The sequence below is a fragment of the Zasmidium cellare genome, assembly GCF_010093935.1.
Source record: "Zasmidium cellare ATCC 36951 unplaced genomic scaffold M409scaffold_10, whole genome shotgun sequence".
NCBI classification, from domain to species: Eukaryota; Fungi; Ascomycota; class Dothideomycetes; order Mycosphaerellales; family Mycosphaerellaceae; genus Zasmidium; species Zasmidium cellare.
In genome coordinates, this window is record NW_022986954.1 from 223,164 (window position 1) to 245,929 (window position 22,766).

The 22,766-nt window shown below is 53.4% G+C and overlaps 11 protein-coding genes across 11 annotated transcripts; 5 read left to right on the forward strand and 6 right to left on the reverse strand.

Moving 5' to 3' along the window:
* Positions 1–557: 557 nt before the first annotated feature.
* On the forward strand, positions 558–5,429 carry M409DRAFT_20425 (uncharacterized protein; the record flags this gene model as incomplete). The annotated part of the gene is made up of 1 exon (XM_033805386.1): positions 558–5,429. One exon carries the CDS (start codon positions 558–560, stop codon positions 5,427–5,429), a length of 4,872 nt encoding a protein of 1,623 aa, XP_033670091.1.
* Positions 5,430–6,013: 584 nt separating this feature from the next.
* M409DRAFT_20426 (glycoside hydrolase family 20 protein) lies at positions 6,014–8,479 on the forward strand (the record flags this gene model as incomplete). The annotated part of the gene is made up of 6 exons (XM_033805387.1): positions 6,014–6,547; positions 6,602–7,058; positions 7,120–7,156; positions 7,210–7,294; positions 7,344–7,444; positions 7,495–8,479. The coding sequence occupies 6 exons, from the start codon at positions 6,014–6,016 to the stop codon at positions 8,477–8,479; spliced, it is 2,199 nt and encodes a 732-aa protein (XP_033670092.1).
* Positions 8,480–9,843: 1,364 nt separating this feature from the next.
* On the reverse strand, positions 9,844–10,304 carry M409DRAFT_64950 (uncharacterized protein; the record flags this gene model as incomplete). The annotated part of the gene is made up of 2 exons (XM_033816302.1): positions 9,844–10,117; positions 10,171–10,304. The coding sequence occupies 2 exons, from the start codon at positions 10,302–10,304 to the stop codon at positions 9,844–9,846; spliced, it is 408 nt and encodes a 135-aa protein (XP_033670093.1).
* A 558-nt stretch (positions 10,305–10,862) lies between these two features.
* Positions 10,863–11,977, reverse strand: M409DRAFT_52480 (uncharacterized protein; the record flags this gene model as incomplete). Its single annotated transcript, XM_033812089.1, has 3 exons — positions 10,863–11,143; positions 11,289–11,676; positions 11,822–11,977. The coding sequence occupies 3 exons, from the start codon at positions 11,975–11,977 to the stop codon at positions 10,863–10,865; spliced, it is 825 nt and encodes a 274-aa protein (XP_033670094.1).
* Positions 11,978–12,630: 653 nt separating this feature from the next.
* On the forward strand, positions 12,631–12,939 carry M409DRAFT_20429 (uncharacterized protein; the record flags this gene model as incomplete). The annotated part of the gene is made up of 2 exons (XM_033805388.1): positions 12,631–12,672; positions 12,724–12,939. 2 exons carry the CDS (start codon positions 12,631–12,633, stop codon positions 12,937–12,939), a joined length of 258 nt encoding a protein of 85 aa, XP_033670095.1.
* Positions 12,940–13,525: 586 nt separating this feature from the next.
* Positions 13,526–15,443, reverse strand: M409DRAFT_36163 (uncharacterized protein; the record flags this gene model as incomplete). Its single annotated transcript, XM_033810507.1, has 2 exons — positions 13,526–15,035; positions 15,091–15,443. 2 exons carry the CDS (start codon positions 15,441–15,443, stop codon positions 13,526–13,528), a joined length of 1,863 nt encoding a protein of 620 aa, XP_033670096.1.
* Positions 15,444–16,190: 747 nt separating this feature from the next.
* On the reverse strand, positions 16,191–17,192 carry M409DRAFT_20431 (uncharacterized protein; the record flags this gene model as incomplete). Its single annotated transcript, XM_033805389.1, has 1 exon — positions 16,191–17,192. One exon carries the CDS (start codon positions 17,190–17,192, stop codon positions 16,191–16,193), a length of 1,002 nt encoding a protein of 333 aa, XP_033670097.1.
* A 335-nt stretch (positions 17,193–17,527) lies between these two features.
* M409DRAFT_20432 (uncharacterized protein) lies at positions 17,528–17,871 on the reverse strand (the record flags this gene model as incomplete). The annotated part of the gene is made up of 3 exons (XM_033805390.1): positions 17,528–17,573; positions 17,624–17,678; positions 17,730–17,871. 3 exons carry the CDS (start codon positions 17,869–17,871, stop codon positions 17,528–17,530), a joined length of 243 nt encoding a protein of 80 aa, XP_033670098.1.
* A 218-nt stretch (positions 17,872–18,089) lies between these two features.
* On the forward strand, positions 18,090–19,376 carry M409DRAFT_20433 (uncharacterized protein; the record flags this gene model as incomplete). Its single annotated transcript, XM_033805391.1, has 1 exon — positions 18,090–19,376. One exon carries the CDS (start codon positions 18,090–18,092, stop codon positions 19,374–19,376), a length of 1,287 nt encoding a protein of 428 aa, XP_033670099.1.
* Positions 19,377–19,412: 36 nt separating this feature from the next.
* Positions 19,413–19,949, forward strand: M409DRAFT_20434 (uncharacterized protein; the record flags this gene model as incomplete). The annotated part of the gene is made up of 1 exon (XM_033805392.1): positions 19,413–19,949. One exon carries the CDS (start codon positions 19,413–19,415, stop codon positions 19,947–19,949), a length of 537 nt encoding a protein of 178 aa, XP_033670100.1.
* Positions 19,950–20,706: 757 nt separating this feature from the next.
* M409DRAFT_52484 (uncharacterized protein) lies at positions 20,707–22,349 on the reverse strand (the record flags this gene model as incomplete). Its single annotated transcript, XM_033812090.1, has 3 exons — positions 20,707–21,909; positions 21,957–22,070; positions 22,125–22,349. 3 exons carry the CDS (start codon positions 22,347–22,349, stop codon positions 20,707–20,709), a joined length of 1,542 nt encoding a protein of 513 aa, XP_033670101.1.
* Positions 22,350–22,766: the final 417 nt, after the last annotated feature.

Here is a 22,766-nt window from a genome sequence, read left to right on the forward strand (position 1 = left end):
ACTGCTCGCGATTACAGGCTGTGGTGGGCGCCGGGGCTAATGAGGGAAAGATACCTGCTGTCGGCGTTTGAGGGCAGCAGGGGAAAGCCCTGCGTTGGCGTCCATGATTCTGTAGACTCGAAAGAGGCAGAGGTCTGTAGATATGCGAACTCTCAAAAGCGCATTTGAAGCTATCGACCTTGAACATTGAAAGCTCCCTTCTCGATCATGTCGTTGTTGTCGTTCTGCACGTGCCGTGCCTGAGATCACTCCACAGTCCCTGCGTCAAATGCCGACGGCCGATCTCCAGCCACGAAATTATTGCTCCGCCGTGACTCTTCGAATGACTGTGCCATTGAACATTCGTCCCGCAATTTCGTCTCTGCTAGTCTCTGAATGAAATTTGGATGCAGAAGTTGCGCATCTGGGACGTTGTGAACCTGATCTCGTTTCAACGCATCCTTTCCGAGTCCGCCGCTCGGTTTCCGTCTGAGTTGCTCATAAGCTAAAACGAAAAAGAAAGACTCTGAACCACTTCACAAACCTTTACACCTCGAAATCGAGGTCGTAATACCAGCATGGCGACGACGAATGGGGCCTCGTCGGCCATCAAAGTCCCAATTCTGGGCAAGGAGAGCATCGTCGTCGACTACAAACTCTGGCCAACTTACGCCGCAGAAGATCTGCTAAACAACGTCGTCTCCTCTACTTACGTCCTCATCTGCGACACGAACCTCGCCCAATTAAATTACGTCCCAGACTTCAAGAGCGCTTTTGAGAAGGCGAGGTCGAAATTGGGCAAGACTGAAGAGGAAGCTAGACTTCTGATCTACGACAGAGTGAGACCTGGGGAGGAGTCGAAAGGCAGAAAGACAAAAGCTGAGATCGAGGACTGGCTGCTCACGCAAGGATGTACTCGGGATACAGTCATCCTCGCGCTAGGTGGAGGTGTCATGGGCGATTTGATCGGATTCGTGGCTGCGACGTACATGCGCGGTGTGCGCTTCGTGCAGATTCCAACGAGCTTGTTGGCCATGGTGGACAGCTCTATTGGTGGCAAAACCGCCATTGATGTGCCCATGGGAAAGAATCTGGTTGGAGCTTTCTGGCAGCCCGAGAGGATATACATTGATCTCGCTTTCTTGGAAACGCTGGACAAGAGGCAGGTGTGCAACGGGATGGCGGAGGTAGTCAAGACTGCTGCCATCTGGGACGAGGCGGAGTTTGAGAGATTGGAAGAGAACGCAGATGTGATCATGGCGGCCTTGGAGAAGCCTCTAGGCGATGGACGCTTTGCTGGCATCGAAGAGATCTTCAAGAGAATTGTGCTGGGTTCTGCGAGAGTCAAGGCTGAGGTCGTGAGCAGCGACGAGCGAGAAGGTGGTTTGAGAAATCTGCTCAACTTCGGGCATTCAATCGGTCATGCTTACGAGGCCATACTCACGCCCGAGATTCTTCACGGAGAGTCCGTCGCGGTGGGAATGGTCAAGGAGGCAGAGCTTGCGAGATACCTTGGAGTCCTTACACCCGGTGCAGTTGCCAGGCTTTCGAAATGCATTGCAAGTTACGGTCTTCCTACTGCTGTGACTGACAAGTTCATCACGAAGAAGACGAAAAAGAAGTGCAGAGCAGACGAGTTGCTCAGGCGCATGGCAGTGGACAAGAAGAACGCTGGGTCGAAGAAGAAGATTGTTTTGCTCTCGGCGATTGGGAAATGCTACGAACCACAGGCAACGAAAGTTGCAGACAAGGACATTCGCATCGTACTATGCCCTTCAATTCGGGTCAGGCCTGGCGTACCAGATTCGTTGGATGTATCTTGCAAACCCCCCGGAAGCAAAAGCATCTCAAATCGTGTGCTATTGCTGGCTGCGTTGGGTCAAGGCAAATGCAAGATCACCAACTTGCTACATTCAGACGACACTCAGTTCATGCTGTCCGCCATTGCCAAGCTTGGCGGAGCAACATACGGCTGGGAGGAGGAAGGTCGTGTGTTAGTGCTCAATGGCAATGGCGGTGCGCTCAAGGCATCGAAGGACGAGATCTACATCGGCAACGCTGGCACCGCATCACGCTTCTTGACGACTGCCTTGACACTGGCTCAATCCTCCGCTGAAGCTTCGCATACTGTTCTCACTGGCAATGCACGCATGCAAGAACGACCCCAAGGACCCCTTGTCGATGCACTGCGGACCAATGGCGTGGACATCGAGTATCTCGGCCAGCCTGGAAGCCAGAGTCTGCCGCTACGAATTGCTGCAATTGGTGGATTCGAAGGCGGCGACATCGAGCTGACTGCCAAAGTCTCGTCCCAATACGTCTCGTCCATCCTCATGTGCGCACCATATGCGAAGAAGCCAGTCACGCTGCGACTAGTGGGCGACAAGGTCATCAGCCAGCCATACATCGACATGACTATCGCTATGATGGCGGACTTCGGTGTGCACGTCACCAGAAGCAAGACTGAGCCGAACGTCTACCACGTTCCAAAACAACCGTACCGGAACCCAGCTGACTACGAGGTTGAGAGCGATGCCAGCAGTGCGACTTATCCTCTTGCAGTGGCTGCCATCACTGGCACCAAGTGTACTGTACCCAACATTGGATCCGCGTCTCTTCAAGGAGACGCTCGTTTTGCCGTGGATGTGCTGAGACCAATGGGGTGCACCGTGCAGCAGACAGAGACCAGCACGACTGTCACTGGGCCACCAGTTGGCGAACTTCAGCCACTGCCAGAGGTCGATATGGAGCCCATGACTGATGCATTCCTGACCGCCTCTGTTCTCGCGGCTGTAGCCAAACCCAACAAGCATGGCGCAACTACGAGAATCGTTGGAATCGCTAACCAGAGACAGAAAGAGTGCAATCGAATAAAGGCCATGTACGACGAGCTGGCCAAGTTCGGTGTCACATGCCGTGAGCTGGACGATGGCATTGAGATCGATGGCAGGGGATTGGACATTTCGGCGCCAAAACACGGCATTGACTGCTACGACGACCATCGTGTAGCCATGAGCTTCAGTGTTCTTGCTACAGTTGCGCCTGAAGGCACGCTGATCGAAGAACGCGAATGTGTCGGCAAGACCTGGCCGGGTTGGTGGGATCAACTGCATCAGATCTTTGGCGTGCAACTTGAGGGTGTCGAGCAGGAAGAGCAGCATCTGAACGGCTCGCTCACCAATGGTGCAAACGGTGTCAAGCGCCCATTGCTCGTGAAAGGAGTCAGTGGCACTTATTTACACCGGGAAGTGAAGAAGTCCATCTTCATCATTGGCATGCGTGGAGCTGGCAAGACGACGACAGGTGGTTGGGCATCTAGGATACTAGGCTGGCCGCTTGTGGACATGGATACTGAGCTTGAAGCACAAGAGGGAATGAGTATACCTGAAATGCTCAAAGATAACGACTGGGCAGGATTCAGGCGGAGAGAACTTGCTCTTCTCAGGCGATGCATGAAAGACAGGCCTAATGGCCATATCTTCGCGACGGGCGGCGGCGTTGTCGAGACTCCTGAAGCGCGAGAACTACTCAAAGACTGGCAAAACGAGGGCATGGTCCTCTACGTCACGCGTGATGTGAAGGCTGTCATGGACTTCCTCAACATCGACAAGACTAGACCAGCTTACGTTGAGGACATGATGGGTGTGTACCTTCGCCGCAAGCCGTGGTTTGAAGAGTGCAGCAACCTCCACTACCACTCGCAGACTGTGGACGAGTCTGCAGCGATTGTCGGTTGGACAAGCCCTCTGGACGATTTCACCCGCTTCCTCAACACCATGACTGGCAGGAGCGGCGCCGTTCAGAAGATACAGAAGAAGGAGCAATCTTTCTTCGTCGCCTTGACAACACCTTCAATCCAGAACGTCGCCCCCATCCTGCCTGAGGTCACAGTGGGTGTCGATGCGATCGAGCTGAGGGTCGACCTGCTCGTTGACCCCAAGTCACCTGATGGATTGCCTACACCAGACTTTTTAACCGAGCAGGTGGCGTTGTTGCGCTCATCTTCGATGCTGCCTCTGATCTTCACGCTACGATCAGTATCGCAAGGTGGAAAGTTCCCCGATGACGATTCGGAAAGGGCGATCGCGCTCTACGCCGTTGGGCTGCGTATGGGATTCGACTTTGTTGATCTCGAGCTCACAAGCTCGCACGAGGTCAAAGAATACGTATTGAACCACCGTAAGATGTGCACCATCATCGCATCGCACCACGACCCCAAGGGAACGCTTTCCTGGGCCAATGGGGCGGAAGATTGGCTACCACATTTCGATGCTGCAAGAGAGTACGGCGATATCGTGAAGCTTGTTGGTGTTGCTAAGAGCTTCGACGACAACGACGACCTCAAGGCTTTCAAGAAGTGGGTCGCCCAGACCCATCCCAGAACGCTCCTCATCACTATGAACATGGGAGAGAAGGGCAAGATGAGCCGTGTCAACAATGGGTTCATGACTCCCGTCTCGCACCCAGCCTTGCCCTCGAAAGCTGCTCCTGGCCAGCTCTCCGCCGCTGAAATCAGGAAAGTTTTGGGGCTGGTTGCGTACATCGAGGCGAAGAAGTTTTACATTTTTGGACGTCCCATTGCCCATAGTCGAAGCCCTGCGATGCATAACCATCTGTTCCAGCTCACAGGTCTACCTCACGAGTACGGCTTGTTCGAGACCGACAGGGCTGAGGACGTCAAAGACATCATCCGTTCGCCAGATTTTGGAGGAGCGAGCGTCACCATTCCGTTGAAGCTCGATATCATGCATCTGTTGGATGTTATTAACCCTGCCGCAAAGACGATCGGGGCTGTCAATACCATTGTGCCTTCCAAGGACGGCTCTGGCAGGACAATCTTGACCGGCCACAACACGGACTGGCAAGGCATGGTGCTAGCCCTCCGCAACGCCGGCGCGAACGGCACCGCTGGCGTGTTCCACGATTCTGCCATGGTCGTTGGCGGAGGTGGCACTTCTCGCGCTGCGATCTACGCACTGAAGGAGATGGGCTACAGCCCGATCTACCTCGTTGGCCGCAACAAGTCGAAGCTCTCAATCCTCACGCAAAGCTTCTCGGCCGACTACAATATTCAGCTGCTTTCGAGCGAGGAAGAAGCCCAATCGATTCCAGCTGATAAGCAGCCTGTCGTTGCAATTGGGACGATTCCAGGGGACTTGCCCATCGACTCAGGCCTAGAGTCGATCTTGAAGGTTATATTCAACGTTGGCGCTACATCTTCGAACGCAGCGGGTGTCACAGGCGGCAATGCTGGCAAAGTGCTGCTGGAGATGGCATACAAGCCTTCCGTGACGCAGTTGATGGAGTTGGCGGCCCAGAGTGGTTGGAGGACTGTGCCTGGACTGGAGCCCCTGGTCGGACAGGGCGTTCATCAGTACAAGCTGTGGACGGACATCCTGCCTCTGTTCAATGTTGCGAGGGATGCGGTCATGGGTAAGACGGCGGAGTAAGCGATGGAAGAAGGAAGTCAGAGCGTGGAACCCAAGGTGTCGTAAGAATTGCCTGGACGAGATCCAGACAGGTCTCACGGTAATGTCCACGATGCTTTGTTGCTTGTACGGTTACATGTACGACTAAGAGTGTACAGTAGCAAACACTTGTTCGCCTAACACCAGAATCACCGTTACACCAACTCGTGACATCCCAAGAGACCATCGAAACATTCAGTGGCCTGCTCTACGTTACTTCGAATCTCTGGCCTATCTCTCCTCTCACACTACTGTACATCGGCACGCGGCTTATCTCCTACCGGGTCGTTGATCTTCTCGGCTAAAGTGCCATGGAAGCTTTGAGCTTGATTTTGGCTTCAACCTCACCCCACTCCAATGCTACGCCACGACGCAGGTACCGCTTGAGGTATGATGATGATGTTCGTGCAGCAGGCGAGCTCTTTTATCTCGTCTCAGGGACCCCGCTGGTACGGTGACATCTCGTGGGAGAGAAGGATGCGAGGGTGTTTACTTGAGCACTTGTACTCGCCGAGTTTCTCAATGATAGTCTCTCTGTCGAGCAGTTTTTTACCTCCAGCATCGTTATGGCTGTATTGAAGCGGTTGTTCGCTGCGGCGCTTTGCTTGAGCTCAACGCTCGTGCAGGCTGATCTCGTTGGTCTGCCTACTGTACCCTTTACTGCTTCGAAGGGAAACCAATCGCTAGACTTGACTCGCATTCAAAGCATCATCGTCGACAGCAGATACGCCCAGACCAAAGACGACAACGGCTGGACACTCATCCCACCGACCCTTAACGAATTCGTACAGACATTCGCTCAAGACCATAACAAGCTCTATGGAAGATACTTAGGCGTACAGTCTGGCAGCCGAAGCGTGCCGGAGTCGATCTTCTTGACGATTGGGAATAATAGCGAGTTCAAGGATGTGGCGGGGAGGTGGACTTCGGAGGCTTATAAGATTGAGGTGAAGAATGATAGGATTGTGGTTGCTGGAGCGAGTCCTTTGGGGGTTTGGTGGGGAACGAGGACGATTCTGCAGCAGGCGAGTTTGAATGGAGCCAAGATTGCTGTGGGCAGCGGTGTTGATAGTCCGGGATGGAACACGCGAGGTGTCTTCGTAAGTCATTCGTCCTCAAAAATTGAAGACCGACCTGACTGACATATCACCCAGCTCGACGCCGGCCGCCACTACTACCCACCCTCGTTCCTCATCGAAATGTGCAGCTGGATGTCCTACTGGAAGCAAAACACCTTCCACGTGCACCTCTCCGACAACCTCTACAACAACGTCGACATCTACTCCTACGAGCGCCAAATGGAACTCTACGCCGCCTTCCGCCCATGGTCCGACGATCCCGCCCTCGCGGGCCTGAACAAACGCCGCAACGAGTCCTACACGCGAGAGCAGTTCGATGAGATTCAGCAGAGCTGTGCGGCGAGGGGCGTTACGATTATTCCGGAGATTGAGGCGCCGGGGCATGCGCTTGTGATTACGCAGTGGAAGCCCGAGTTGGCGATTGAGACGAGTCGGGATTTGCTGAATATTTCGTATCCGGAGACGATTCCGCAGATGGAGACGATTTGGAAGACGATGTTGCCTTGGTTTCATAGTAAGGTTGTGCATATTGGTGAGATAGGTTCAGTGTGATGAGGAAGTGAGAGAGTTGGGTTGCTGATGTTGTGCTGTAGGTGCGGATGAATATGTTGATGCTGCTTTGACGAAGAAGTAAGTGCAGTATTAAGTCGCTTTGTCGTTGATGGGGACTGACTTTCAGGTAGCGCTCTGGTTGCTGAGTACAACCGCTTTGTCATTGCTCTCGATGAATATATCAAGCAGGAGTCTGGGAAGAGCATTCGTATATGGGTAGGCGGATCTCGAAGACGGTCTTCTGAACGATGCTAATGGTCCTTAGGGCACTTTCCCGCCGATGAGCAACTACACGAACAACATCAGCAAGGATGTCACAGTGCAACATTGGGAGTTCTTCGAGGACAATCCGTACTTTGATTACATGTGAGTAAACGACGCACGCTTCGTAAGGGAGCGGGCTAACTCCTTCCCAGCAAAAAGGGATACAACGTGATCAACTCAGACGACCAATTCTACATCGTCCAGAAGTACTCGACGAGCTACCCCCAAGAACTTAACAAGACCCGCATCTTCCACGGTAACCCAGATGGCTCAGCATGGTCTCCAAACATCTTCGATCAGACCAATGCCACCAACAATCCTCCACGAGACTCGCCTTACGTTGTTGGACACATCGCCGCGCAGTGGAACGACTACGGACCGAATACTTCCACTTATCTAGAGGCATACAATCCGTTCAGATACTACCTACCAGCGCTCGCTGATAAGCAGTGGGGCGGAAAGATCACAGAAGAGCAGTACGACTCGATCTATCCGACCCTGCAAGCTGCGGCCCCTGCTCAGAATCTCGACCGAACTGTACGCTCAAAGTCCTCGACGATCCTAAGCTACAAGTTTGGAGCCGGCCATCAGCCTCAGCCATATGGACAGGGATGGGGAGGGGGCCACCACGGACACCCGGGCAACGGCATCAGAGATCTCTCCGGGAACAACTACAACGCCAACACGTCTTGCAGCATCGCGAACGGCGCCCTCAAATTCACAAATGGCTGCGCAGTAACCACACCTCTCACATCCAAGGGTAACGACTATACCCTTTCCTTCACCCTCAAACAAACCTCCCAAACGCCCGGCCCCCTCTTCACAGGCCCAGACAGCGAGCTCCGCTCAGGAAACGGCTCCTCCTCCCAAATCATGCTCGTCTCCGCCGGAAACGCCTTCGCTCTGAACTACAGCCTCCCCGTCGGACAATGGGTCGACGCCAGCCTGATCGGCCGCGGCAACCAGACGTTCTTCTCCGTCAACAACGGCACCGAAATGGAATTCCTCACCAAAGTCGGCGTCAACGGCGAGAGCTTCGCCTGGGTGCGGATGGCCGTGGTCGCGCCTTTGAAGACGATTGGGGGTGGGAGTTGGGAGGGGAAGATGGGGAGCGTGACGTTGGTTGATCATGCATGATAACTATAACGACGGTATCAACGAGCTAGCTATATAAACTAATCGTAAGGATGCATGAGTTCATTCCCCGCAACCGCCTTCGCGAACCCTTCCAACGCGGTCGTGTGGCACCAGGGTTTCGCGGCGATTTCCTCCTCGATTGTGCCGGAGAAGCAGGAAGACCAATTGAGGCGCGGATGTTGTTTGACGACTTGGGGGATGACGTCTTTGTGGATGAGATGGGGTTGATAGCCCATGTTGTCTATTCATGCGAAACGTCAGCTCTGTCACGAAGGTTCTTACAATCGACTGGTTGGCTGGTTGGCTGCGTCTCACTCACCAACCTCCGTCGAAATCTGCACCAACTGCCCCATCCTCGAAATCGTCCCCGTCTCGCCAGGGTCCTGATGTCGAATAATCGCCTCGCAGACACTCTCCGCCTGCGCCACTGGCGCGCCGAAGCTCTGAAGTTGCTGCAGAGCGATCAAACCCCCTTGGAACTCAAAACTCAAATGCGTGGTGTTGCGATTCGCAGGCGTCGTGGCGATATCGTGGAAGAGACAAGTCAGCGCCCAGGTTTCGAAGAAGGCGGATTTGGTGGAGGTTGTGATCCAGGAGGGGAAGTGCTGGGTTACGATTGTGTGGCCGTAGCAGTAGACTCGGAGGCTGTGGTTGAATGTCTCTTTGGGGAGGGTTTCTTTGGCGTAGTTTGTGGCGGATTCGACGATCTTGGTTTTTGGCCAGATGGTTCCGAAGTCGCTGAGATGTTGGATGGTTGGGCTTCTTGCGAGGAGGGGATGTTGGATCGGTTGCGAGGGACGGCTGTCCAGCCGAAGTCTTCGGTGTTGGACTTGGTCATCTTGGTGTCTTCTGGTTCTTTGTCTTCGGGGTCAGTTGGATTGAGGACCTGGTATCAGCAGCAGCTCATCTTCTTATCTGTTGTACCTTTACGTCTGCTGAGTAACATGTGAGCTGTCGACTGAGCAGTCTACCCCGCCACTCGAGCATTTCCAGTCGGCGAAGGGCGTTGTAGTTGTGTCCTATTGACATCACAGTCGTGCACTAGGAGGACGGTCTTGCGGACGAGCGTGCCTCTTTTGGCTTGATACCAGCTGTGTTGTACATCAAGGCGAAAGTGGAAGGTGTAGGGCGGCTGTTTGAGTGAGCAGCTTGCGTCTTGCTGTGTGAAGACAATTAGTGCTGGAAAGCAGGAATCCAAGTTCAATGTGAAGTCAAGAAGTTAATATGCCATATCCATCAAGGTCATTTGAGCGGTACTTTCCTAACTTCGTACACTCATATGAGCTCAACCACGTCCATTCTGCATTCGAGCATACATGCACCGCAGCTCCTCTGAGTGATTCTGTCTCGAAAGTAACGACGCCTCACAGACTGAACTCAAGCCTATTCCCAGCATAATCGCGAGCAAAGAACCTCTGAGGGTACTCCTTCCCCTGAGCTCCGCTGTTCGTCTCTCCAGGCTGATCTGCTTCTCTGGGCGCTGCATCGTCGCCTTTGACATGGTGTTCCCAGATCCTCTGCCGCAGCGCAAGGAGTGCTTCAGGCGATTCGAGTCGAAAACATGGATGTCGTGAAGATTTCAGCTCGTTGGGGCCGAAGGCGATGTGGATTTGCTGGCCGGAGTCGCCGATGTCAAACCTTTGAATACTTTCAGTGACGGATCTTCTTCTGATCACTGGATTGACCTATACCATGCCAATGTACCTCTCTGCCTCTCCGGTACTGCTCTTGCAGTGAGGCCCAATGTCTGTCCGTAGAATGCATCGGCTTGGCTCAGCGTTCCTTCTGGAACCGTGAGGTTTACGTGGGCAAGTCCGGAGATCATGATTGAGAAGTTTCCTGAGACGAGTTATACAGTACTTGGGTCGTTAGTATCGTGAAGATGCCTCCACGAAGCTTACAATGATGTATTTTTCATCTCTGGCACACGCAAGCTGACTCCTCATTCGAAGCGACGATGCATACGATGAGGATGTCGGGACTAACTTCCCTTCAAACTCATTTTCGGCTAAACTCGCCGTTTGAACTTTACTCCAGAATCACGTGTTCTTGTGTGAGACACGCGTCGACGCGTTGCCGTGTTGTCCTCCCCGGCTTGTTGCTTCACTGCTACTTGCAATATCTAGTGCGATTAATTACAGAATGGCAGAGAGCGCAGATGTATTTCAGGATCCGGTATACCTTTCTGTAGAACTAAAACATTGTACAGCTAATTCACCTTTCAGGTCTGCTATTTTCTCAAATTGCCAGCCGAACTCCGTAGCTCGCAACCACGCATGATGAAGAAAGTACCGAGATTATCAATACAACAAGCCCGCCCGCCTGGACAGCAGCCTGCCGTCAAGTCCGCAGAGAAGCCTTACCACTCTGGATGATATCGAACTCATTTTCCATCTGCGTGCAGAGCGATGCTGAGGTCAAGCGAGTTGTTGCTTTCGAGCAAATGTGTCTCAAGCATATCCACACCGAGAAGATGGACTTGACAATCACGTTCGAAAAGCGAATGACGGCCAGCACTCGCCCAAGTACCAGCATTATGGAGTTCTGACAAAGGCATCTCCACGGCGATGGATACTGGCTTCCACCCCGAGAGGACAACGTCAATATGTTTTCGCTCTTGATGATAGCAAGCCTGGAGTTGGCGTTCAGGTGCCACGAAATAGACTGGGACGAGGTAGAGTCAATGATCTGAACATGCTACTGGGGAATCTCCGAGGCTGTGAGACTGTTTGGTTGCTTTGAGTTGTCGTCTTGAGCCTCAAAGCAGTAGAGAGCATGCTGTTGTGCGGCGCGAGAGCCAGACGTGTACCTTGGGGAGTTGTGTCTTGGCAAGAACTTATCACGACTAGAAATAAATCGATCGTCGGGGAAGCAAACAGTGCACCGATCTGATGCAGTAGATCATCACGCATAGTGACATGTCTGCGTGCGGTCATGAAGATGTTTGCTGGCGTTTGCATGTGAAGACCCGCCATTTCGGGCAGCTGCCTGAGCTTGGAACGCTTGTGAGCAAACACACTCGCATCTTGACCTTCCATCTCGACACCTGGACAACAACGCCACATGCAGCAACGAAGCATGGCCAACGCAGGGGACAAGAAGGCAAGCATCAAACAATCTATCTTGACAGAGCCACTGACTGACCCTTCACAGCCTTGCCGGCTCCTCCAGCTTCCACTCAAACTGCGTGAGCGCATCTGGGAAGAAGCAGCGTTCGAAAGCGACGAAATCCAACTGAATCGCCACTCTGTCTGTCAGCGAACTCCCGAATGGCCAGGCGTCAGCGTGCAAGTCTTCTCCGAAGCCTTCCCAATCTGGCTTCGTACCAACAAGTTCACCTACGAGATCTGCGAACCTGACGATATCGCCGGCTTGAGGGTTATCGAACGCCTCTTCGGAGCCTTCATCGACACTGCGCAAATGAGCGTGCGCGTCGCGGTCAAGCCAGGCTTCGTCGTCACGGGCGAAATCCTCATCTCTTGGATTCGACAAGTTCATTCTGGAGGGTTTAATTTCAAGCCAACGATGGAGTCATCCCAAGAGATCGACATCATTTACCTGACTTCGATGCTCGAGCAGGCGTTATTGTCCCGTGCGACGTCTTGGGAGGATTTCTATAAGGTCTGTGAGGTCTCACACCGTGGGTTCGGCTTGATTACGGGGAAGATTTTCGGAAACGAGAGTTCGTGAACTGCTGAATGAGTGAATGTTTGGGCCAGAGGAGGGATGTCACTTCAGAGGAGGCACATTAGTGAGCGGAGGATGTTTGGTATCCATGATGTTGTTCACGCAATCGGCGTTGATGCTGCTTCACGATATGTATCGAGCTCACACAATGCAAGCGACATCAAGCGTGGCCACTGCTTGACTCACATTCTTCCGATTTCCCGTGCCATGTCACCAGCCTGGCTGCCTCACTTCACGATATCAGCCTCTGGATTCCCATGAGGCGATTCAACAAAGGTGATCCGTCAAGTCTCGAGTTTTGCTTGGGCTCTGCCGAGTGGGTCGTAGCTTCCGCTTGCATGTGAAAGAGCGGCCCGCTAGTCTGAGCTTAAACGGGACCGCACACAGACACAGCTGCGCCTTCCTTACATCTTCAACTTCACATTGCAAATACTGAAACTCCACCACCACTCAGTCGGATCAAAATGGCCGACGCAGAAGTCCGTGCCGCTTCGGACAGCAAGAAGGTGAATAGAAAACACGACCTCTTCAGCATGCCTCCACTGACATGACAGCAGTGCCATCTCCTCGAACTCCCATCTGAGCTAAGGAATCGCATCTGGGAAGGAGCAGCACGAGAAGACAACATTATTCGGCTGAATCTACGCAAAGGCCCATGCACGCCAGAATGGGTGTTCGCTGGTCAACAAATCTTCCGCGAAGCAGTCCCACCTGGGCCGCCATCAACCGCTTCACCGCCGAGCTTCAAGAAGTCCAAAACGTGGGCGACATAGTCGCCATCGAACTTTTCATTGCAAAACACATCGACACGCGTACGGTTCAGGTACAAGTCACCTTCCACCCAGACTACATCCCGGAGCAGGCACTTGGCGTTGTCTGGGCAAAATATGTTCACTCTGGACGGAACTGGAGACCGGCGGTTGAAGAAAGGGAAACCATCAGCGCTATTTGGACAACTCTGGTGGCATCTTTGCTTGAGCAGGCAGTGTTGTGCCGCGAGATGTCGTGGAAGGATTGCGAGAAAGTACTTGAAATCACACGCAACAGTGTGACCAAGAGCATGGACGTCTTCAGGGGTGCTTTGAAACGTCTCAGGTCCTGATAGACGACTAAATTGCCAAGAACTGGGGTATCGAGGGACGCATGTAGAAAGTTGTTCGAGGTGCCACGTTGTGGGATGGACAAGACCGTCAACGCCTGCAGGGGAATTGGGATGGATCTCAGGTCATGATGGATGGCAACGACATGGTAAAGCACCAGCAAGTAGATATGAGGTTTATATGCTGCTCGCCTAACAGCAACGGCAATACACATGCTACCAGAGTACTCGACCACATTACATCTAACCCTCCCAAACTTTCAAACCTCAGCCCAAAAATCCCCACCCTGCGGTCCAGTCCTATTCCACTCCTCGAAAGAGAAACTCGGATCGAGAATCAAGGCCGGATCAACAATCCCCGAATCATTATCATCACTCACCCCATCCCAACAATACCTCTCCAAACACCTCTGACACTGCTCACTCCTCTGCATCCCCACCTTCGCCAAACTCCGATCAATCGCCGCACACCCCAAACACTCCGGCCACTCGGCATCGAGCGTCCCATTCCCCTGACTGAGCTGATTGAAACCATTCGTCATGATAACCGCGATATTCTCATCGCTAAACGCGCTCTGAAAAGCGGAGTAGTTCGTATACGCACTATATGGCGCGTTGCCCAAATACAGAATGATGGGAGCCTGGGTATCGTTCGTCGTGGTCAGATTCGCATCACAGCCGAAGAACGTCGGGCGGATCGAGTAGTTCCTATTGATGAACGTTGCGGGCTCAGGGACGATGGGGAAGGGCACTCCGTGGTTTTTGGCATAGATGTAGGTTCCGTAGAGGGAGGTTCCGTTGTTCCAGCTGTAGGGTGCTGCGTCGCCGTCGCTGTCCCAGGCGATTATGAAGTCTATTCCGCGAGCGGGCTGCGCGAGGCCCCAGAGGGGGATGGCTTGGAGAATTTCGGATTCGTCGACGAGGGTGAGGTTTGTGGGGGTCGTGGTGGAGTTTGCGGTGGAGGTGGAGGTTGTGAAGGGGTTGGGGATGTTGACGTAGAGGGAGGCGTTGCGGGTGAGGCCGTAGGCTTGTTGGAAGAGGGAGGCGATGCCGTCGAGGAAGGAGAGGGGTGGGCCGGCTCTTTTAGTTATGGAGTTGGTTGGAGGTTCTGTGTTACGCTTGGCGAAACTTCCGAGGGTGTTGTTTGAGTAAGCCTCGAGGAGCCAGTAGTTCCAGGCATCGGCTGCCATTCCCAACATGAAGCTCGCTTTGTCGTATCCCACCACGCAGTTGTCAACTGGCAAGCCATCAGACATCTTCGTCCCAAGGTACTTGGTAGGGAAGAATTCCTCTGGCCCTGTCCAACTCCCAACCTCGAATGGGGTCCACTCATAGATAGCCGCATTATCAGCCGGAACTCGGATGCCGTAGAATGAAGTATCATTCGCCACCAGCTGCGGTGCCTGCCACAGCGGTAATGGCATATTGTGCTCACGGAATTTGCTCAACTCCGCAATGCCCGAGACCGTGGTAGCCATGCCACCGTTTGGACCTTCAACAAACTCGTAGGCGAACATGCGTCCAAGAAGGTCCATGTAGGATAAGCTGTAGCCTGCGTCGTGCTTGGGAGCTATCTGTTCGATCATGGTCTGTATTGTAGCAGCGTGCTCGGTGTCTGTGGTAGCTGTGGTCCGTGAAATGTCCACATGCCAGGCATGAACCATTGCGTCGATGGTAGGGAAGTTGTAGGTTGCAAGGCCCATCACAGGCCAGGAACCTCCGGAGAGACCGGCCAAGTAAGTCAGTGATTGAAGTAAGCCACCAATACGCCTTCGTTATGTGTCAGCGAAGGTGATATCTTTGAGTGGCATGCGATAGCACTCACTGCTCCACAGCAGGCGAGAAGCGGTCATCAATCGCTCTCAGCGCCCCAGTCCCAGTCAAAGCAGAAGACCAGGCACCACCGGAGATCGCCATGCCAAGCGCAGGTACATTCGCCTCATTCTGTTGCAGACGTGCGAGATATGTTTCCAAATCGAAGTCGCTCAAGTTAAGCCTCTCGAGATACGATGTCAAGCCTTCCAGAACCTTGTGTTTTCGACCTTCGACCCATAGCGTCTCTTCATCAGAGAGACCTCCAGCTGAGCGGACCCATTGGTCTCGCTTTGGACATTGTATCTGGATGGGCGCATAGGATGAGTAGTTTGCGGCTGTCAGATCATTCTCGGTCGGCAACATGCGTCGATCGATAGCTGTTTTTCATTAGCATCTGCCATACAACAAGACATTCCACACTCACCTATGGCAGAGACCACGCTCAATAGCGAGGATAAAGTCAACAAAGATATCATCTTCAGATCATGTGTCGATGGAGCACCCATTGCCAGCCCATGATCTCGCCTATATATACATCATTTCGTGGTATTGTCATCCACGCAGACGACGCGATCTGGTCGATTACTTGAGAAGATTTTCGCGTGGATGCCCTTGCAGGCGCCAACGTGCGTTCAGGTGTTTTCGAGATCGAGTCCTCATCGGTGTAGCGACGGAATCGCCGGCTATGAGGAAGAAAAGTCGTTGTGGGCATGTTCGGCCCGAACAGCGATTGTAGGGCAGCATTTGAAGATTCACTCGAGGTAGACGATTTTTGAAGACTTCAACTCTGTGATTCAGCTCTTGCTATTGGTTGCTTCGCGCAAGTCTCTTGATAGGGCAGAACGAACGCTGGTCGCGGGAGCACCGGTATGGGACTGCCACATCTTGTTTTTCGGTTGAAGATGGAGTCTGTCGGGGAGTATACAATGTCCGGCGTCCGTTGAAGCGAAAGTAAGTTACATCAGCGCATGACGCAATGAGAACATACCTCAGACGGCTCTAGGTAGGACATCTTTCATGAATGACTTGGTTGTTCTCAACCATCGAAGCGAGGCGCTCATTTTCGATACTCGATTTGTCTTTGGAGACCTGCCCATGCTGCTTACTCTCCTACGAAGAGGCATCACTCGCCGTGTCACCATTCTCGTCCTCCCCTTCCACCAAAGGCACAACCCGGAAGTCTACGAAAGCAACACCATTGTCGGCGCCCGGCACGTCTACTTCCACCAAGTACTGCATACTGAGCACACCTTCATCGTCCAGTCGAAGTGACACTTTCGTTGCAGAAGACATTGCTCTTTGGGCCGCTTTGATGAGACCGAATTTGAAGCTCGCAGACGTCTTATCGTTGCATTGGAACGTTTCCAGAACCGGAGTCTCAGAGTCTGCCTCCGTGGTGAAGTCCACCGTCGCTGATCCGAGCGCGCCGCTTGCCGAGAAGGAGAGGTTGGTCCCAGTTCGCGACGTTGGTGACGCTGTGACCGTGAGATTGGTCGGACTCATCGAACTCAGCTCTGCGATGGCATCTAAGAAGAAGCTCGAGCGCATGACTGTTCTCATAATGATCCCATCGCGGTTGAAAGGAATCTCTTCGGCAGAATCTGCTTCATATGTTGTAAGATCGCAAGTGGTCGTTACTCCTGCTTCGGACATGTGGATGCTGAGAGGGCTGCCTTCGCCGTCGTATGAAAAGGTACAGATGCCCGTCACACCAAGAGCTTGGTTGGAGAAAGCATTGATGCCAGCATGCCGGTTGAGGCGGTGAGCGGCGAATGAATCATATTCGCCGGGCCGCTTCGAGGTGCTCGGATCAGATATGCTGAAAATGTTGAGCGTCTCCAACAGGGACATCAAGTTGACTTCGAAAGGAGGAAGCGATGATGATGCCTCTTCGGAGTCTTGGTCTGGCACGTTGTACTTGTAAGACGTGAATAGAGCCTTGTCGAGGAAGATGAAGGCTTCCATGATGCTCCCGTCTTCGGTGCTGAATCGCATTCCATTGGATGAGATGCTAACGTGAGCCTTCTTGGCAAAAGAGATGCATCTGAGTAGCAGGAGAATCTGACGGGCTGATGAAGAGACAGCAGTGAAAAGGGGCGCATTCGTCGCCATGGTGTGAGGTGGTGGATCGCTAGTGTACGATTCGTTCTAGTGTGCTGTTATTGCCGTCAATGCCTGTTCACCCTCTAATCTTCTGTTGCCTCAGATAAGCCTCAGCTTCTGGATATAAGCGTATAATATACAGCGTCAAGCCGAAGGCCACGAAGAAGCCAACCAGGCTGCAGGATAGTATGAACAGAGTTGAAGTTACCGGGTGAAACTTCGGCTTCGATGGGGTGCGGGTGGGTATTGGTGATGGTACAGGGCGAGGTTTCCGGCGGTACAGAGCGTAGGAGGTCGAGTCTCTGTGAGACTGGTAACGAGGTTTGGAGCTTGGTGAACGCGATCTATACATAGACGCCGACAGCGCAGATCATGTAGACAGCACCGAAGCTGGATCAATTAGCATTGCGTTACGCTTGATGGTTCTCAGTGTTTCGTACCCGAATGCGAAAGACGCAGGAACAGCGTAGAGGGGGATGTTCTTGAGGGAGAGGTCTGTTCACATGTCAGCACGTGCGATTGGTGCATTGGAGGCCTGGGACGTACTGAGGCCGAACAAGCTGGAGAGGAGGAAAGCAGCCAGCAGCAGGAAGAAAGCGATGGAGAATTGCTGGTCCTTGGAGACGGCGGGCTCGAATGGCTGGCCTGCGGAAGCCTCCCACAGTGCTTGCAGAGACTGTGAAGACATTGGGCGGTGCGGAGTTGGCTGTGGAGGACTGTCGTGCACTGGAGCAGTTGATGATGTGAGGTGAATGGACAATTGGAGCTCCTGCCGCCAAGAGATTCACGTGTCGAAGTCGGGGCTCGGGCCCTTCCGCCTCCGCGTTTTAGGCAAGCGCATGTCGACCTCGTCTCCACAACTCACGCCTGCATCCAGTCCATGCCACTCACACATCGCTAGACAACATGTCTAACGACAAGGAGGAGAAGCGCAAGGCCGAAGACGGTATCAACGGCCACGACTCCAAGCGAATTAAGCCCTCCGTCTCGCCGCCGCCCCCCGAACACCCCGCCACCGATACCGCGCCGTCAGCCATCAACCACGATGCCTTCCCCGAGAAGCCTGCCGTGACCGAAGAGCGCAACAGCGACATCTCCTTCCAGGTCGTCAACAACGATGGCCACCCGAACTCCCTCATAGTCCTTACCGGTCTCAAATGCATCTTCCAGAAACAGCTGCCGAAGATGCCCAAGGACTACATCGCGCGACTCGTCTACGACCGAACGCACATGAGCATAGCAATCGTCAAGCGCCCTCCGGCCGGCAGCTACGCCGAGTCGTCCAACTTGCCTGGTGAGATCATCGGCGGCATCACATACCGTCCATTTCGTGGCAGGCAGTTTGCCGAGATCGTGTTCTGCGCCATCAGCAGCGATCAGCAGGTCAAAGGGTATGGCGCACATCTGATGAACCACCTCAAAGACTACGTGAAGGCGACTAGCGATGTCATGCACTTCCTGACCTATGCCGACAATTATGCTATTGGCTATTTCAAAAAGCAGGGCTTCACGAAGGAGATCACACTGGACAAGCCAAAATGGATGGGTTACATCAAGGACTATGAGGGTGGAACAATCATGCAGTGTTCCATGCTGCCAAAACTCAGATATCTCGAGTCAGGGAGGTTGTTGCTGAAGCAAAAGGCGGTCGTTCACGCCAAAATTCGGGCAGTGAGCAAAAGCTACGAGATCCATCAACCGCCTACCCAATGGAGAAAATGCAAACCCGGGCAGCCACTTCCTCAGATCGATCCGATGTCCATCGCTGCGATCAAAGCCACTGGATGGTCAGAGGACATGGACTTGCTGGCAAGACAGCCTCGGCGCAACCCATCGCATAGCTTACTGCTAAGTCTGCATTCGACCTTGTCAAACAGCAGCGCAGCGTGGCCATTCATGGTGCCTGTCAATGGAGATGAAGTGCACGACTATTACGATGTCATCAAGGAGCCCATGGATCTGGCCACTATGGAATCAAAGTTGGAGAAGGACCAATACGAGACGGTTGAAGACTTCATCAAAGATGTCCTTTTGATCGTGCGCAATTGCAAGCGGTACAATGCTGAGACTACTCCCTACGCCAAGGCTGCCAACAAGCTGGAGAAGGAGCTGTGGAAGAAGGTCCGCGAGATCCCAGAGTGGAGCTACATCGAGCCTGAGAATTTTGAGACCACCAACCGACAACCGGAGTAGGGCTCCAAATGCTCGAAGCCCGGCGAGGCGAACACCATGCCCATGCGTCAAGATGAGCAGGGAACAGAACCTCAACCGCGAGAACTGCAAGACAATGGACCTGACCAGAAACTGGAGCGGAAAGCGCTTTGTCCGGAGAGTAGGGCAACATCCAACCAGGGCGCCTTCGAGACTTGGGAAGATATGAAACAAGCAGTGGATCAGCAGGTCGAAGTACCTGTGAAAAGGGGCCGGGGTCGTCCAGTTGCAAGTGGCACGAGCGTATCTTTGCGCCCTACTTGTCCCCGCTGCCATCGATCCTATACGAAAGCGTATATCAAACAGCATATCCTCCGCCAGCACTTCGGCAAAGACACAATCCCCACAGTACAGTGGGAAAAGTCAGGGAAACGAAAGGCCATCATCCTGGACAATTCGTCCGACGACGCGGAATGCATGACCGACGATGACATGGGACTTCAGAGGCAGCCCGCTGAACAACGAAAGGGTACGATCACAATTTCAGTGAACAACCTCGACGTGACACTGCCGCGACAGGAGGATAGTAAGGAGCAAGTGTCTCTGCTGGAGTAGACATGAATTGCTCCGTCCCGTCTTCACGATCATGAGATGACGAAAGTAGACCAAGACGTATATAACTACTCATTCAATCCAAGCCAAGAAGGCTTTATTTCCATTATCACTATCTACTATTTTCCCTCCCTCATCTTTCCTCCCCTCCTCTGAACACTACGACTATATCTACCGTTACAACCCATCAAAGAGATTCTGGGTATCGATCCCACAACAAAAAACCGAAAAAAGGAGCTCGCCTATCTACCATGATCGTCATGCCTGTTTGATGCCTTCTTGCCCATGAATCCCTTGTCACGAATGCACCGACATCTTGATGATTTGCTTTTTCTTGAGCATGCCGTTCTCGCCATCGCCCCCTTAAAATCCCCCAAAAAGGAAAACAATCAACAAAAACCGAAATGTGTCTTTGACGCCCGAAAATTCCTCACTCCTCATACTCCCCACCCCTCGCTACCCTCTCTCGAATGATGTGATGCAGCCCTCGCGGGTTGGACTTTTTCTATAATAGTTCTCGGTTCGTTCGTGATATTGGTCGTTAAAGTAGTGCTGTTTTCTCCCTGGATGCATGGAATGCCGAAAATGACTACCTGAGTAGTTAGTTGATTGTGGAAAGCAGAACGCCGAAGCTAATGTGACAGGCGCAGAACGCTGGATTTTGATTTGATGGCTGGGAAGATGATGGAAGCTGAACGTTGAGGGAGGTTGGGTTGGTGGTGGATTGAACCCCGCCGACGTCGCGACGAGTTGTGGTCTTTCAATACCTCGCATTGAGGTTCGAGACCGACATACGATGAGTCGTAGCACGCTCATCATTCGACGAGCGCCGTCGCAACTCATCCAGACTCGCGGTGTGCTGAGGCTGAGGGTGTCGAAGCGGCGGCATGTAGTTGTGCTGTGGAGTCGCACTCAGCACGCTATCGTCGGTGCTGCCGTGTCGGTCGGACGTGGTGCCTCGGTCTGTAGTGTCAACGCCTGCGCTGAAACTGTACAGACTGGCGGCAGCGGCACGAGCTGAAGATGGGCGAGGGGACTTCGCTGTGTTGTGATGTCTGTGGCTGTGGTGGTTGGAGTAGCGGAAGTGGGCCGGCGGTGGCATGATGGAGCCGGCGGTCGACGTGCTTGAGAAGCTCTCTGACAGTGTCGGGCCTGAGGTGGGAGAGACTTCTGGGCTGGTGCAAGAGGTGCTGAATTGGTAGCCCAAGATGGTCGGCTCGGTCATTGAACCTGTGGATGTTGGCATTGGAAGACCATGCTGCGACTGCACGGCTGATGCACCGCTCAGGGAGCCGTGACGAGCGCTGGGTGTGAGAGAGGTGTTGTCCATCGACCAAGGCATGCTGTTACGGCTGTGAACGCCATTGATCACCATGCGCCCATCAGAGACAGAGCCCAGGGAACGGATTTGGGGGACTTCTGCCGCTGAATGCGCGGGCTGTGCGTACGACTGTGTGTACGGCATGGGCAAGCGGCGCTCTTGTACTGTTTGCGTGGGGAGTGAGGAGTGTAGCGATCCCATGTTGAGCGGTGAGAAGGCCTCCGCCGTGACACTCGGTAAACGACCTGCGGGCATCGCCGGCACCTGCAGATTGCCAAAACTGAATGCTGATCCAGGCTCGTAGTACATGCTGCCAGATGTCACGGGTGCTGAGATGGACCCACTCGTCCATGGACGAAAGCTTTCAGCGCCATAGCCGCTTGTGTATGTTGGTTGGCGCTGTATGCTTGATGATGCGTAGGTATAATCGTCAGCTGGTGATGCGTTGTAGGTGTCGTACTCAGGGTAGGCCGAGCGCGTCTGTAACATAGGCAGTGAAGGACGGTGGTGCGTCTGATACAGGCCAGCATCGTAGGCGCTTGTCGTGACATCGGTGCCGTATGTGGCTGTCGACGGTGTGCCTCCTGCCATGCTGCTGCTCGCGGGCATGAGATCTATGCCAGACACGGGATGGCTCCCCACCTAAGAACTGTCAGTTGAGGCTCGACTTGTTGTGTCAGTGTTCTTACTCGAATGAATGTGCACGTGTTCCTGTCTGCTCCAGCAGATCGACAAGCTGAGCAACCACTGCCATCTCCAGGATCGCCGGTACATTTGATCTTACGTCTCCTACATCGGGAGCACTGTGCGATGTCAGCCCTGCGTCTCATTCACCCCAAGATCAGCCACGAACTCACGGCTACTTGAATTCGCCTTCGAGCGTGTGCAGAAGGTTGGTTATCCTGGCCTTGCTCCTGGATTAGCGCACGAGAGCCGGCGCGTCCAGGATAGTCTGGCGGCTCGTAGTAAGTGTGAGTGTATGGGACAGCTCGGTCGTAGTGAGCCGCAGTGGGTGCTCGGTGACTTGAGCGGGAGAAGGAGTCGAAGTCACCGCCGTAGTAGGAAGACTGGGTCATCATCATCTTGTTGCAGAAAGAAGATCAATTTCTGCCGGCGCATAAGGGAGGGCTGCCGGCCGCACACAAGCACAAGGAAAGAGGATGTCCGCCAATCGCAAGAGAAGTCGAAATGCAGGATTCAGGTGGCAAAACAGCAAGGCAGTTCGCAAGTATTAGGAGTCCAGATTGCTTTTTGTCAGATCTGCACGGGGATTAAAGGCCAGTGAAGTCAGAAGGGCATGGAATAGAGAATCAAGGTGGCGGAAAGCAAACGCTGAAGGCTCGCAGCGATCAAAATGAGTCTGGCCAGAAATGTTTGCGTCGGACAGGCGAAACAATCGGTCAGGCCGACCAGGATCCGCGAATCTGATGCACTGGGTCTGATTGGTTTTAAAGTGTCGTCTGCGCCATCATCAGTGGCCAGTGCACCGTTAAGATTGG